The sequence below is a fragment of the Trachemys scripta genome, chromosome 13 (assembly GCF_013100865.1).
Source record: "Trachemys scripta elegans isolate TJP31775 chromosome 13, CAS_Tse_1.0, whole genome shotgun sequence".
In the NCBI taxonomy this organism is placed as follows: Eukaryota; Metazoa; Chordata; order Testudines; family Emydidae; genus Trachemys; species Trachemys scripta.
This window is the reverse complement of record NC_048310.1, coordinates 24,174,620-24,191,245: the sequence shown is the minus strand read 5'-3', so window position 1 is coordinate 24,191,245 and position 16,626 is coordinate 24,174,620. Positions and strand designations below refer to the sequence as shown.

At 43.8% G+C, this 16,626-nt stretch overlaps 1 protein-coding gene across 5 annotated transcripts; it reads left to right on the top strand.

Annotated features, from left to right (window-relative positions):
* Positions 1–831: 831 nt before the first annotated feature.
* PLEKHF1 (pleckstrin homology and FYVE domain containing 1) lies at positions 832–15,926 on the top strand. 5 transcript variants are annotated; one of them, XM_034788466.1, is made up of 3 exons: positions 850–985; positions 3,776–3,898; positions 12,352–15,926. In XM_034788466.1, exon 3 carries the CDS (start codon positions 12,366–12,368, stop codon positions 13,185–13,187), a length of 822 nt encoding a protein of 273 aa, XP_034644357.1. In that variant the 5' UTR covers positions 850–985; positions 3,776–3,898; positions 12,352–12,365; the 3' UTR covers positions 13,188–15,926. The 5 variants fall into 5 exon arrangements, with proteins under 5 accessions (XP_034644353.1, XP_034644357.1, XP_034644356.1 ...); XM_034788465.1 differs by having other exon boundaries at positions 854–985; positions 3,725–3,902; XM_034788464.1 differs by having other exon boundaries at positions 854–985; positions 3,725–3,906.
* The last annotated feature ends 700 nt before the right edge of the window (positions 15,927–16,626 follow it).

The following is a 16,626-nucleotide window of genomic DNA, read 5'->3' as shown; positions in this document are numbered from 1 at the left end:
CTGAAACAAGAAGAAACAAAGAGGGTGAGATTCGAGCCCTATGGCAAAATTCCCATTGACTATAATGGGGTCAGGATTTCATCCATGAGGTTGAGAGCAAAACAGAAGAGAGATACAACAAGACATGATTTTCACTGCATCCATACACTAAAATAGCGCCCAACCCCACAACATGCAAACTTCTCCAAGCCTTTGGAATGTATGTAGTTCCAGATCTTCTACATACCTCAGGCACTGAACCCCTTATCATCCTCTCTGAACCTCAGCAAGTCAGGCCATGATTTGCCCCATCTCTCACACACCCTGTGGCACGGAGAAAGGCTCCAGCAGGGTCTGCGCCGACACAGAAAACTTCCCACAAACTGCTTCTCTGCCTAGTCCCTCGGGACAGCTGGTGTCCCAACGTCCCTTCTCTCCGCGGCTAGGTGGCTCCCTTGCTCCCCAGCTGGTACCGTGATGACTTCTCCTGCTCCCCCTTACTCACAGCGGCTGGGTGCCCTGCCCTGCCTCACCGCCAGCAGCCGGATCCTTCCCTCAGCCCCTGCTGGCTCCCGCCAGCCTCGCTCTCCCCCCACCTCCCCCTACTCTACGGGCCCTGGATCCCCGAGCTCCCCGGCTGGGGACCCTACGGCCCCTCTGTGCCCCCCCGCCGCCCCATTCAGCCCCCTGGCCGGGCTCTCACTCTGGCTTTGCGATTGGTCGATGTCCCCCAGAGGGGCGTGGTCAGAGCGGAATGCTGAGTCGGAGCGTTCCAGAACCGGACGGTCCTGTTCCGGCTTCCGCGCGCTGATTGGCTGAGCGCTTTCCCCTCCTCCGGAGGAGCAGCGAGGAATGCTGCGGTGCGTTCCAGGGCTGGGCGGTGCGGGCCGCGGGCAGCCGGAGCGCAGTAGCCCCGGGAGCGAGCGGGGATCTGCGGTGTCTGCGAAGCCCCTGGCGGCCGCGGGACGGGTCGAGAGGCAGGGGATCCGGCTGGGAAAAGCACAAGGTAAAACTTGCAGGGGCGGTGCGGGTTGCTCCAGCGCCGGACCGTGTGCACCGGGAGAGGCGTTCGCTGGCCGGCCGGCCGGCGGCAGGACCCCAGCCCGCCTCAGCTCCCCGTGCCCCCAGCAGCTGCATCTGAGTGACAAACAGCAGGAACTTTATCGCACTCCAGCTGACTTTCACGTGTCCCTGGCAGAGCCACGCCGGGGATCGCGCCTGGGCTGCATTTCACCTGGGAGCGCCCAGCGCTTAGATAGTGGGAAATAGGTGGCAGGGTTAAGTCCGTGGAGCTGCGTTGTTGACATGGTTGTACTCACTGGCTCCCACTGGGAGTGGGATCGGGTCTATTTATACAGGTACTTCTCTAGTCCCAGAGCACCTTGTAAACTTTAATACATTTTTTTCTCACAACCTTGTGAGGTAGGTAAGTAGTATTATCGCCAACGTACAGCGCTGGAACTGGCAGGGTTTGGCTCACCCTGTGATTCAGTTACACCCTGCACCACAAAAAAGTTCAGTGAAATCAGTGAGACCGCTTGCATAGTAAGCTACTACTCGCTGTGAGTGAGGGTGCCAGGACTGGGCCCTTAGAGCTTGGTACAAGGCCAGGCAAAAATCTTCCCAGTCCAGTGTCACCCTTCCCCTGAGTCAGTTTAGAAATGTTTGGATTGAGCAACATGTTTGGAAATCTGTGCCCTACAAACATGAATGTTTATTACTGAACACGTTAGTCATAAGATCCAGTAATATGAAGCACAGAGCACATTTTAAACACTGTTTAGCAGAGAAAGTTCAGAACAGTAAATGCTCAAGAATCCTTCAGGGTATGATTTAGTCCAGCATTGCTCCTGGGACTTCCTTTGTTTCTTCTCACTATCTTTTAGACTGTAAACTCTTTGTGTTTGTGTCTTCTACAACACTGAGCATGTTGTTGGTGCTTTACAAATACTGAATCATAATAACAGTAGTTATAATCCTTCTATAATGCCTCTGTAATGTAATTGCAGTGTTTCTAATCTCTTTACTGCTAATCATATACATTAAGAAATGTACTCATCTGTAAAATGGTATAGTAATGCTCACCTAATTCACATGTTTGTAAGGCACTTTAAGATCCTGGATTAACAAGAGCTATATATATGCTAAGGGTATTTACTATCTTTTTTTTTTTTTGGAAAAATAGGCTTAAAATACATGACCCTCTAAAATACATGACCATGTTTCAATATCAATTGCAAATTTTGTAACTTTTTGCCATTTAAGGAATTATGTATCATGCATTTTATGTGGTATTGTGACCTGCACAGACAGCTTTCAGGTGCCGGGAGAGCAGAGTCTGTGTGGAACTCAGGAAATCAGTATTATAACTGAACCAATATAGTTTGAAATGCTTTGATATGAAATCAGGAAACTGTTTAATTGCAACATCTAGAGTTATATTCTGATTTATTTTATTACTTTTTCACGTGCAGTTATGCCCCTGCATCTCTCTACTCTTGCAGAGTGTGCACCTCTAGCAACTTAAGTGGCTTGTAATACCATCCTGGGGCATTTGTTTAATACCAAGATGAAAGAGAAGAGTGCTAACTACTGATTACTAGCAACACTTCCTGCAGCACCTTGGTGTTACATGGAGAAGATGCCTCAAAGAACTGATTAGATTTTTAAGGCCAGAAGGGACCATTAGATTGTCTAGTCTGATCTCTTGTATACCATAGGCCATAGAACTTTACCCAGTTACTCCTGTATTGAGCCTAATACACTTTAGTCAGACACAAGTTATGTTCTAGAAACGGATCCAGGCTTGATTTGAAGATTTAAAGAAATGGAGAGAGACGCCACCCCTACCCCTTCATACTTTGTTCTAGCGGTTGATCACCTCACTGTTAAAAACATGTGCCTTATTTCTTATTTGAACTTATCTGGCTTTAAGTTCCATTCTTAATATGCCTTTCTCCACTAAGTTAGAGTCCTTTAGTCCCCAGTATTTTCTCCCCATGAAGGTATTTATACCTTCATCCGCTGAAATCATATTAGCTAGTGACAAGATCACAGGCCAAGGTGGCCTGATTCCAGCTGGTACTCTGTTGAAGGGTTCCAGAGGGAGACATGCCCAGATCTCTTTTATTGGAAGGATATCAATTATGACATGGAGGTTTCTGAATGGACAGTGGATGTGTGGTCATTCTCATGGACTCCACGGGGCACTTGGAGTATCCCCTGCCTGCACTCACAGCTGTTACAGCACAGAGGGGGAGGTGCCACTGCTGACGCTTCTACTTCTCCATAGGAAACCCACCAGGCCTCTGTGGTTAACACTTAAAGGTTGCATAAGTCATTTGTGTATATATAGTCTGGTTAAAAATGTTGAGCCCATTTTTCAAGAGTAAAAAATACCTGTGCTGCACTGTTCTGAGGCAGCATTCCCCAAAGCCATGCTCCCTTTCAGTTTAAAGGACTGAAACAGCTGTGCACTGTGTTTAATTGTCATGTTGTTAATGAACTATTTAATTTTTTAATATATAATTTACTACTCCAAATGATCGAATAGTGGAAACAAAGAGTTCAGTGTATTTTATTAACTAATATATATTAACCATCTATAGAGCAAGTTGAATACCACAAAAAAGGTGTTTGTCAAATGCCAGGGAAACTAGAATAGTATGCAACCATCCCCACTTACTACACCTCTCTTGCTTTGCTGTACCTTGGTTCCGTTTCTTTCCTTTCCTTCCTCCTACAGATCTGTGTGTACACAATACTTCTCTCACATGGCTATTCCCATCAATTGCAGCAGGCTGAATTGGGCCCTGTTCTGTAACGAGAGAAAGTTTTTACTATTTGATGGCTGTTTGTAATGAGTTGATGGACTGGTGACCACATTACACAAACCCACCGTCACAACTGGCACCTCTGTGTACGTATGTATGTATATGCATGCCCACACTTTACTGTTTATTGGTAAATATACTGTAGTGATTTAACTAGCTCCATAGCATTTATTTTAATAACTAATATTTCTCTGAGCCATTGTAGCACACTTTGATACAAGCAGAACAAAAATAACATTTTCCCAAATTAATAGTCTGGATCAGAAATTACATCCTGAGTTTTTAATTTGCTTGTTACTTTATTATTCCTAAATTATGGTATCTCACTTAATTGGTGGGAGGAAAAAAATACAATATTGCATGTTCCCAGAAGTCTGTTTTATTTACCAGTAAAAAAAGCCCTAAATTCATGCAGTGCCTTCCATTTGTACAGAAAACTAAATAATATTTTAAATTAATCACAATGTTATTAAAGTAAAATTGGTTTTGCAGCCTGATGCATAATCCATAGACCAATGGTAATTTACAGTTTTTCTGAGAAGTATACACTCACTTTAATAAGCCGTTTATTCCTTGGGGAATAAGGTGGGAAGTTAACTTCTTTTATCTTTTTGAACTGATTAAATCAGAGCAAATTTTACCATAGAGGCAGAAATCCATGGGCGGGATTATGAGATACCAGGGATGTGTAATAAAACTGTTTGCCCATCTGACCCCCGTACTGGCAACACACTAACAAGCAGTGGTTTGGAGGATTTTTTTTCTTTCCTTGGGTAATTAATGGTTCTGCTTTCAAAAAGTAACAGGTTAGGGTTCTGGGGTACAAGGATATAATCTCCAGATCCAAGTATGCCACTAGACTGGTATTTCCTTTCGTTTCTCTCTCATTTGGGAGTGGAAAGGGTGTTTATATCCAGGCTGCTTGTCCCATTGTTCTGGTGTAACAAAATTTGCAAGTGTTCTGTGCTGTTTAAGAGCCAAAATAAGCATGATAGTTAAAAATTTTCCTAAATGATTTAGGAGCCTAAGTCCCACTGACTTGGAGTAAGGTGCTTATGAATATTTTACCCTATGTTTCTGGCAGTATATCCTTAATCTGGGGTTACATTGTCAGTTTATTTAGAAGTGTAGGAAGTATATAGAATTCTCCCTTTCTCTCTTTCCTTACCATCCATGCATTCCCACTCACTACGAAACTTTACCATTCTTCTAAAATAGAGGATTAACCTAAAAGTCACAGACTAATATGGAAAGTTGAGGTTCCACTGTCCAGGTCCAATGCCTAATGAGAAGCCAACCAACCCCTCAACATCTGGGAAAGAAGGGGGCATGGTGGGATTCTCACCAGGGCATTGTCCTGAACCCTGCTCCACCTTTCGAATTAGCTGCTAAACACACTACGCATACTCAACCCTTCTTAAATACCCTAATAGTCTCACAGAGCCCCTCTGAGAGAACTAAGGCTTATTTTACCCATTGTACAGATAAGTAACATGGGAAAGAGAGGAGGCGATCACATGGTGAGTCAGTAGCAGAGCTGGGAATAGAACCCAGGAGTCAAGCTCTTATACTACCATGCAGTGAGATTGCCATAAGCCGGATCAAGAGTCTGTGCAAAAACTATCCAATTCTGCATTGATAATTCCAAAATTATCTGCAGTATTTTCTTATACTCTGAATTCCCCCACACCAGTCTGCCCTTGTTTCAATCTCTCTCCTATTATTTCTCTTTCTCTTTTGGCTGTGTATCGTTCTGTCTCTCATCTCCTTTGTGCTCAAAGCTCCTCTCCTACGGTTTTGTTTGTACGTGTCCAAAAGTAGGCAAGACTCCAGATCTGGAAAATCAGTGTACATGGCATTTATCCAAGGGCCATGCTGTACCCTCTGTGCACAGTCGTTCTTCTGTTTAAACCTTTCATCCATTTATTGTGCAATGTCTGTGTAGGCAGGAGGGAGAACAATGTTTGCAGGTTGTAGACTCGTTGTAATGGGAAGTGCAGAAGTTAAATCCTGGCTTTGCCATGCCTGCAGGAAAACCGCCTCCGGCTGGAGGAGTCTCATCTGCTCCGACCAGCTAAGCGGTTACGCTGAGACTCTCTCTCCACTCTCCCCAACACAAAGGGAAGACAGTTATTCCCATAATGCAACATTCAAAATATTTTTATTTAAAGGGAAAAGTCACTGGAACATTACTTCAGAAAATGTAAATCTAGTTGCTCCCTTGGGCCTTCTGGCATAAGTTACATGTAAGTCCCATTCTAACATCGCTCACGAGCACCACCTTGAAATAACTAGGAAAGGCCGGCTCCAGCAACAATCTTATGTGTGGGAGTGGAGTAGATGGGTACGGAGTTTCAGCTGTGTTCTTAGTGGAATGGGCCTGGGGGCATTTGTATCCTATTAAACATCCCTGACACAATTATTGGTCTTTCTTTTTCCTCCGTTTGTACTTCACAGAGCAGAAGTCATGGTCTGCTAATATTTCATTTTTTCAGAGAAATTTTCCAACGACAGACAGACAAATTTTTCCTGTGTGACCTTTAGAGGAAGAGTGAATAAAATCTCTGCTATTTTTGTGCTACTCTCCCTCACTCATCAGTGTATGGTAGAGGTTGCAATTGGATTTAGACTACACTACACATTGATGAATAGATGTGCGTAATGCAGTGTGAGTCCATCAAATCTACTCTGTCTCAAAGCCTTGAAGAAATACTGTATATCCTGATAGAAGTGAGTCAGAGGGTCATTAGAGCCTTCTCCGAATTCAAGGGAGGTCATGGGTTTGTCCTTTTTTGGTTGCTCATAGCTTGCATTCACCTCATCATGCCTGTGTGGGACATGATCCCAACAACGCACAAAAGGTAGCTATTGTGGGTTCCATCATTTCTTAGGAAGAAAGATTGCCAAGGAAAACACAGGTGCTCCAGAAGAAATGTTGGCTTTCCCTCTGAATCCATACAGAGCCAATGCCCAGTATGGCATTTGGGGCACCTTGCTGCTGAGGCACTGTATTTACATGTCTGCTAAAGACATGGGTTTGGTCATGTATGGTCAGCCAGATTCAGCACCCAAGAGTGCCCATTTTACTTAATGATAACTGGTGGGTGCTTGGAAAATATGGCCACTTTATCTAGGTTCCTAAGTGGCAGCTGAGCTGTTTTGAAAACTTGGCCCTAAGCTTCCTGTAAACAATATGGTTATTAATAGCAGTCTCCTGGCCACAATCTAAACTGGAGAACTTAATTCATTGTCTCCAGTAATTTTCACGGGCTGCTGCTGCTTTAGAAACTGCTTAGTGTCACTGTATGATGTTTAATACTACTCTGGAGGTGGTTGTGTTTTCCCTATCCCTACCCTAAAAGGGTGTGATGAGATGAAAAATGCTCTATGAATGTAAATTGTTTGTCTAAAATTTTCTCCATGTAGTTATCTATCACTGATGCTAAGAAGTCTAAGCACCGTGTGGCTTTTAGATCTTCTGAAACCCAAGTTTTTTGAGAGAACAAGTAGTTATGTATTAGCCGTTATAAGGAACGTTAACAGAAACAAGGACCTGTGCACATCCCCTGTGAACTCCGAGCTACCTCTGTCTAAAAGGAAGTGATTCAGTTTATGAAGTTACTTGTGGATTATTACACCTAGACACAGAGACTAGGGGCCAATACCAGTAACACAAACAGCATTTTAAATGTGTAAGTGGAGGAAGGTTTTACGTCATGAGCGTGAAAGTATTTAATTGACCCCAAATTAGGGACTTAAAGGAGTTACTTTCACATCACTTAACCCGGTACTTTTAAAATAAAAAATGTTGAACAGGGGAGTAGCGTTGTGGAGGTGAGAGGGAGGAATGAGTATGCTGTGATCTAGTTCCTTTAATACTATTCAGAACGTTTTCAGAATGACGTGTCTTGTAACTGGAAACACAAATAACAAAAGGAACACTTGGTATGATAAATGCAGGGGTTGGGTTGCGTGGGCTGGGTTGTTTGGGGTGGTTTTTTGGTCTTGTCAGTCCAATAAGAGGAGGATCACAGGGGATAGCTCAGAGAATTGATAATAGAGCACGCAGCCTTCCACTTCTGGAATTCTGGTTCGGTTCCAGCCTGGGTTTGCGGTGATCAGAGCTGTTACCATTTGGGTGGTGAGTGGTATCCTTGAATTCAATTAATTATTTCATTCCAGAATTTACCAATGTACATTGCAAAAGAGTCACAGTAATACGTCAGCAGCCCCCATAAACTCCCCCACCCCCCAGTGCCTCCCACCCACTGGCAGCCCCGCAGATCAGTGCCTCCCCGCACCTCCCGATCAGCTGTTTTGTGGCGTGTAGGAAGCGCGGGGGGGGGGAGCGAGGGCACTACAGGCTGAGGGGAGGGGGCAGGAAGGGGTGGAGTGAAGGCAGGGCCTGTGGCAGAGCCAGGGGTTGAGCAGTGAGCACCCCCCTGTGCATTGGAAAGTTGGTGCCTGTAGCTCCAGCCCCGGAGTCGGTGTCTATACAAGGAGCCGGATATTAACTTCTGAAGAGCTACATGTGGCTCTGGAGCCACAGGGTGCCGCGCCCCCCCGCGCCCGGCTTAGAGGAAAGTGACTGTCTATGCAGCCTTAGTTGGTAGCCTCATCAGAGAGGCCAAGAATTGAGTGGGTGTGGAGACTGCACTGCCCTTTCACCACTTAGATCACTGCACTAGCAGCCTTTCCACCCATTAGTAGCAGGGAGTGCAGCTGCACTGGGGTTAGTACCAATAAATGCTAGTGTAGGTGGTGGTAAAAACAATTGCACTCTATTTACACTAGCACTTAGTACAGATGGACCAGTTGCTAATAACAGGTTAAATAAAAACAACAAGGAGTCTGGTGGCACCTTAAAGACTAACAGATTTATTTGGGCATAAGCTTTCGTGAGTAAAAACCTCACTTCTTCGGATGTTTCTCTTTGAAGTCTGTTTCTGAAGTTTTTTTGTTCAATGATAGTGACTTTTAAATCTGTAATAGAATGACCAGGAGATTGAAGTGTTCACTTACTGGCTTATGTATGTTACCATTCCTGATGTCCGATTTGTGTCCATTTATTCTTTTGCGGAGGGACTGTCCGGTTTGGTCAATGTACATGGCAGACGGGCATTGCTGGCACATGATGGCATATATCACATTAGTGGATGTGCAGGTGAATGAGCCCTTGATGGTGGCTGATGTGGTTGGGTCCTCTGATGCTGTTGCCAGAGTAGATATGGGGATACAGAGACAGACTAACACGGCTACCCCCCTGATACTTGACACCATGCAAGGTTAAATAAAAATTGCTAGTATGGACACACTTGCAAAGGCAACCCCTTTTAGGGTAGGGGTCTGTCTGTAAAGACAGAGCTCTAGTTTTTATGCCTGTCTATTAAGAACCTTTCATGAGTGACATTTAAAAAAAAAGGGGGGGGATTGTAAGATTGCATTGACTTCTATGGACTGGTCTCAACACAGTTTTTGTATCAATCTAATTGTTGGTTGGGGTGTCGTTTTTTTAAACACCGATATAGTTATCTTGATACAGCTCCTAATGTGGATGCAGTTTTGCCAGTACAAAGGTGCCTTAGAGCAGTATAGATAATTCCCCTTCTTCAGTAAATATTTTTTTATGTATTTTGGGGGAAAAGCTTGATGCAGTCTCATTACATAGTGATGATAACACTCTTTCCATTCCACTAGTATCTCTGGAGGATGCTCATCAGAAGCTACTGAAGTTAGACATTTTTAAACCAGCAGGTTCAGAAAACTTGTATCCAAGAGTTTTAAAAGAATTGGCTGAGGAGCTCAATGGACCATAATGTTGATTTTTCAATAAGTCAGAGCACTGGGGAATTAGAAAAACTATTGTTTGGCCAATTTTTAAAAAGGATAAAAACAGGGTAATTAGGCTCGTCACTCTGACATAGATGCCAGGCAAGATAATGGAACAGCTTGATATGGGACTCTATTAATAAAATAAAAATATGGAGATATACCTATCTCATAGAACTGGAAGGGACCCTGAAAGGTCATTGAGTCCAGCCCCCTGCCTTCACTAGCAGGGCCAAGTACTGATTTTGCCCCAGATCCCTAAGTGGCCCCCTCAAGGATTGAACTCACAGCCCTGGGTTTAGCAGGCCAATGCTCAAACCACTGAGCTATCCCTCCCTCCTTCAAAAGGAATTGAAGGACAGTAATACAATTAATTCAAATCAATCTGGGTTTATGGACAATAGACCTAGTCAAACTAATTTTTATCTTATTTTGATGAGATTACAAGTTTGGTAAAGGTAACAGTGTTGATGTGATATACTTAAGAACTCTGTAAGGTATTTTTGACTTGGTACCATACGACATTTTGATTTAAAAAAAAAAAACAACAACAAAAACACCAAAACACTAAACATGATGCACATTAAACGGATTAAACCCTGGCCAACTGGTTGGTCTCAACATATAATTTTAAATGAATGGGGACTCATCCTCAAGCTGGTGTGTTTCCAGTGGGGTCCCGCAGGGATAGGTTCTTGGCCCTATGTTATTTAGCACTTTCATCAATGACCTGGAAGAAAACATAAAATCGTCACAGATAAAGTTTGAACAGGACACAAGAATTGAGGGACGTGGTAAATAATGAAGAGGAAAGATCACTGATCAGAGCGATCTGGAGCTCTTGGAAAACTAGGTGCAAACAATATGCATTTTAATAGGGTCAAATGTAAACTTATACATCCAGGAACAAAGAATGCAGTTCATACTTCCAGGATTGGGGGACTCTATCCTGGGAAGTGGTGACTCTGAAAAAGGTTTGGAGGATTGTGGTGGATAATAAGCTGTGATGCTTTGGCCAAAAGAGCTAATGCAATACTGGGGTGCATAAACTGGAGAATTGTGAAAAGGAGTAGAGAGGTTATTTTACTTCTGTATTTGGCATGGGTGCAACTGCTGCTGGAATATTGTCCAGTTCTGGTGCCCACAATTCAAGCAGGATGTTGGTAAATTGGAAAGGGTTCAGAGGAGAGCCATGAGAATGATCAGAGGATTAGAAAACATGCTTTATAGTAATAGACTCAAGCAGCTCAGTCTATTTAGCTTAACAAAGAGAAGATTAAGAGGTGACTTGATTACAGTCCATTAGCACCTACATGAGGAACAAATATTTAATAATTGGCTCTTCAATCTAGCAGAGAAAGATATAAAACAGTCCAGTGGCTGGAAGTTGAAGCTTAGACAAATTCAGACCAAATAAGCAGTACTTCTTTTTTTTTTTTAAACAGTGAGAGTAATAAACCATTGGAACACTGTACCTAGGGTCATGTATCAGAGGGGTAGCCGTGTTTGTTGCTTTTTACAGATCCAGACTGAGTCCTGTGGCACCTTATGGACTAACAGACATATTGGAGCATAAGCTTTCGTGGGTGAATACCCACTTCGTCAGACGCATGTATTCACCCACGAAAGCCTATGCTCCAACACATCTGTTAGTCTTAAAGGAGCCACAGGACTCTCTAGGGTCATGGTGGATTCTCCATCATTGACCATTTTTTAAATGATGATTGAATGTTAGAAAAGTGGATGTTATATGTTAGATTGGATGTTTGTTGGTGCTAAACCATGTGACAGCTCCCAGCCAGCCAAGCAAACTCCTTAGGACTCTCCCTACCTTTATTTTGCCTAGCAGGGAGCACTTGGTGTTCCCGAACCCCCTTTGCAGTATTCTGTCCCTGGACACTAACAGAAATTACCAAGTCTGCTGTCTCAAAGAGATCGAATACACTGCAGCCTGTTGGCTCAGCTGATGTTGCACACCAGGTATGCAATTTACATTAGAGAAGGGAGACAGGAGGGAAAATAATTATCTGGAAGAAAACCTGTTTTTTCCCCCTTTGCTTTGTTACAGACTTTAAAATAAAATCAGTAAGTATCCATGATTTGCTATAGAGTGTTAACACATACATTGCACAATGATATTAATGACCAGTGTGTCACTGGCTTTCCTTTGATATCTTACACAACATTCTTTATAGATCAGTATCATGAGAGCAATGAGCTAAATGTGGTGAGTTTGTCAGGCTTGATACAAGTCGCTGTTACATGAGCAGTGAACCCTTTGTCAGTGGGCATTGAGGGGGCTCTTATGGTCACCGGGCCCTTCTGGCTTTGGTATGTCTGAATGGGAATAAGCTACACTGGTATAAGCACTTTTTTATCCTGGTATAATTGTGTCCACAGTAGGGAGTTTTATACTTATCCAGTGTGTGATATAAGAGGGTTGGGTAACTGAATTCTGATTCCTGAGATGGGCAATATCAGCCTGCTACAGAATAGATCAGACACTTCAGTGGGTTTTACTTTTTATTTTAAGGAGTGCTTTGATAAGTCATTGCTGGGTAGTACCACCCAGAAAACTGAAACTCCTCCCCTGGCTCTTTGAAAAGCTACTTACTGCTATTTAAATTTGCTGTTCAGTTTGGAAGCTAGGATTGATGCAATTGTTTGCTGAACACAGTTTTATAACTTTATTTCCTCCCCCCCGCTCTAGAGTGAAGGAAGGAGATGGTGGACCATCTGGTTAACACTGAAATTAACAGCCAACGCATTGCTTCCGTGGAAAACTGCTTTGGGGCATCTGGACAACCCTTAGCTGTGCCAGGAAGAGTCCTTCTGGGTGAAGGCATTTTGACCAAAGAATGCCGCAAGAAGCCGAAGCCTCGGGTATTCTTTCTTTTCAATGACATCCTCGTGTATGGGAGCATAGTGATAAACAAAAGGAAGTACAACTCCCAGCACATCATACCTCTCGAAGATGTCACCTTAGAGACACTGCCGGATACCTTACAAATGAAGAACCGATGGATGATTAAAACTTCGAAAAAGTCCTTTGTTGTTTCTGCAGCCTCCCTCACAGAAAGGAAAGAATGGCTCAGTCACCTTGAAGAATGCATTAGGCATCTGCTGACAAAGACAGGCAGGCAGCCCTCCACGGAGCATGCTGCCCCCTGGATACCCGACAAGGCCACTGATATCTGCATGCGCTGCACACAGACCAAGTTCTCCACGCTCACTCGCAGGCATCACTGTCGGAAGTGTGGCTTCGTTGTGTGTGGGGACTGCTCCAGACAGAGGTTTCTGATGCCACGCCTGTCCCCCAAGCCGCTGAGGGTCTGTAGCCTATGCTACAGGCAGTTGATAGCAGAAAAGAAGAAGGAAGCAGAAGTTGACCTGAGACAGCCAGAGCAGATTGACTCTTCCATGACTGGTTATGAACCATCTAGTGGTGATGACAGTGATAAATCTGATGATGACAAAGTGGAACGGTGGCCGGGAGACGCAGAGTTTTATGCCTCAGAAGTACCTTGGTCATCTTTCCATAGTTGACCTTCTTACCCTTGGCTTAAAGCCTGAGGAGCCAAATTCTGACTTCTGATCCACGCATAGCCCTCAGTATTTTCAGTGGTGAGCGTACATTAGAGGGTGAAATTTAGCCCCTCTTTATCTCGTTTACTTTCATGTGTTTTCCTGATTAAGTCAGTCTCTAGTGATTTAAGAGAACTAGTATTGTGTCATATTACTCTCGCAGGGCATGGCCTACATCAAGACAGTGTGGTATAGTGGGCAGAGCACTGGACTGGGAACCAGTAAACCAAGGTTGTGTTCTCTGCCCTGCCATTGGCTTGTTGGCTGATCGTGGGCAAGTCACTTCCCCTCTGACTCAGTTTCCCATTTGTAAAATGGGGTAATAATGACATTTTTTGCTAAGAGCTTTGAGATCTACTGATCTCTATACAAGAACTAAGTATTATTGTTATTGTCTCAAATATACTACTCACCTGGGGGTGGACCCTTTCGTTGATATTAGAGGGCCAGTGATGGGGTAGCTTGTGCTGCTACTGCCTGTGCTGTACCTCCTCTGTAGGGAAGAGAGGACTTCGCCTCCAAGGCTGGGATTTGACATGAGCACTAAATACATATAAAACGATAGAACTAGAAATCTGAAGTACATGGAAACCTGGGCTGGTGCCCTTTGATCTCAGTACAGTAAGATACTGAAAAATAACCAGCAGGAGACCTGGGTTAGACTTTTAGACTGCCTTTTGCTCCCCAAGCTACCTGAAGCTGGGAGCCCTGGGGAAACGGTGATCTCAGGAACGGGAAGTCTTGTGTGGCTCTGAAGCGAAACCTGTTGACTTCTCATGAGCATTAGAACAGCACTGGAGAAGTCCTCCCTCCCAGCCAGAGAACAGCCATTGTGATGACAGAAGGTAATGGGAGAGTTAAGGTTTATATTAGGGGTGAGGTGAGAAAGAAGAGGCTGGCTCAACTCAGCAGAATCACCCCACCCCTGCCCCATACGTATATATTTCCAGGTCTCAAAATCAGTAACCCAGCCAGATTCCACTGCCCCAGGGATGGAAGAACCCCAGCCTGGTGGGTGATGTAGCACAGGGTGGTAGAGCTAGTGCAAGAGGTGGTGAAGGGATGGGTGGGATGGTCAAAACTAAGGTCAGATTCTATGAGGTGCTGAAATTACTCAATGTCCAGTGACTCACTTGCTCATTAAGGCCCCAAGCCTTTGCTGCAAACGTATGTTGCATAACTTCAAGCATGAGCAGTCCTGCTGACTTCAGAGTTATGCACATGTGAGTGGCTTCAGGTTCAGGGCATAACATTATATGCTTAATTAGAATTGAACTTTGACATTAAAGTTAATCTCAAGTGAGACTGTGTCTATTGAAATAGCCTTTCGTCTCATGTGTAACTAAAATCATTTACTATCCGTGAAAATTAGACAACAGCAATTGTATTGCAGCAAATAACTGTACAACAAAAGCTCAGTTGCTACCTTTTCTGCATATTTTATATTGTGTATTTTATACTCTAGAGCAGGAATTTAGTTAAAAGTAATTTTCAACATATTTTTTTCCTTACCATAGTCCAGTCTGTCTAACCACTGAATTGCATGCCAAATGACCAGGTTGGGTTGGTTTTTTTAATTAGTTCAAAGCAATTATTCTCATGGGTTTTATTTTTTCCTTTTTTATATACTGCCAATGTCCAGCCAGTTTGTATTATTCAACCAATTGTCAATAAAGCTATGGCCGAGGAGAGGGGGAAAAAGTGACAAAAAAGTAAATGTGCTGTTATTTAACAAAAAAACAAGCATTGGGTCATATGCTTCGATCTAAACACATCCAGTCTAGGGTGAACTCAGCAGCAACTCTTCAGTCATGTACTGAACATTGGGGTTTTCTATTTACTACTTGAAAGTGAATATTACTGAAAAATATCCAAGTCTGCGGCTTCCTGTCTGTTTATTCCATTCTTTCTCAGCAGACTAAGTTTTCCCAAGACTCTTGCTACCCCTGCAGTAATTGAAGTGGTATTTTCTGTGGGGGGGAGGGGGAGGAGGAGATGGTGCAGAAATGGCCAACAAACCTCATGACCAAAACACATGTTTCTGGTTTTTAGAGTAATAAAGAACATTGAGTCCTATTTTTTTTCCATCCCGCTTCAAATTCTAGTTCATAATTATGAACAGTGGCAAGTGCATTTATAAAGCTTCCCTCCCACAAGTGAGTATAGGCTTCACAAACAAAATAGGACCTTAACAAAAATAAGTAATTACAAATATCAAATACGAAAGCCCAGAACAGAGGCCCCAAACTTCCCTAATGTGAATCTAAACAAGATACTGGGGTTGAAATATACTTGGCATTTGAGAGCTCTACACGTGCTATGAGTGCTTATCTACAGTAGGCCTTTTTAGGCTTTTTTCTACAAAATTTCTCACTGCTGCTAACACTGATTTACCACCACCAGTAGTAGGCACGTTAGTGTAGACAAGAGTTTCAGATACACCGTGCACAAAACACCAGGAGCCATGCTCACAATGGGTCTCCCATGATCACTGCCACCAGTGGATCTAAACTCGTGGCAGCAAGGAGGAGATTGTTCAGGCTGAGGAGCTCTGGCACCACACTTATTTGGTAAGTTTTACAACCATTGCTGGGCAGGACATTTCATAAAACTTTTGTTTCTTTTAATTGCCTGACCAGCTAGTTGTGACTTGGGTGGGTGTTCAGAGCCTGGGGATTGCTGGCTCCCAGCCCTGTGAACACACAGTACAAACCCTGCTGTAAAGCCTAATACAATACCACCTGCATTTTTAACGTGACTAGCTGTTCATTTTGTTTTCGTTTTGGCCTGATCCTATGACTGCTCCACTTAGAAAGAGCTTCCTGTTTTGGAATTAAATAAATCCTTCTGCTGGCTTGATTATGGAATTTTAAACGGGGGAGAGTGGCAATGTGCAGGTTTTGTGTGTTAATTGCATGACAACTGAACATAACTTGGGCCTATGTTAATCACAAATACTGACCTTGAAGGAGAAAGTATCCAGGTTTGTTTTTTGGGGGAGATCTTCCTGCAGCACTCGCTGGTGGCTGCTATGCAGTGACACTACTCTTGCTGAGAGGGTTACCTGCCCCTCCAACTCCAGTGCAAATGCCCCATTTTGCAGCAGTTTTGGGGAAGTGTTGCCAGATGTTGAGTTCTGCAGCTAGGCAACTGACCCACTGCAGTGCTTTCAGAAGAGCACTGCACGGTGTACGTGGTGTTAGAATGGTGACAGCCAGCTCCACACACAAACTGTGAGCTAAAGCAGGGAGGACTAGAACCAGCTGACTACACCTGGACTAAAGTGGGTGCAAGAGCTGCAGGACCAGAAAGACAAGCTATAGGAGAGGTGCAGAGCTGCAGGTAGAAGGGTTGTCAGGCAAGGGAAGGTACCAGGGCAAGGAGGTAAACAGGGGAGTAA

Coding starts and splice junctions, on each gene's coding strand:
- PLEKHF1 (XM_034788462.1), top strand. CDS start 12,366: ATGGTGGACCATCTGGTTAACACTGAAATTAACAGCCAACGCATTGCT.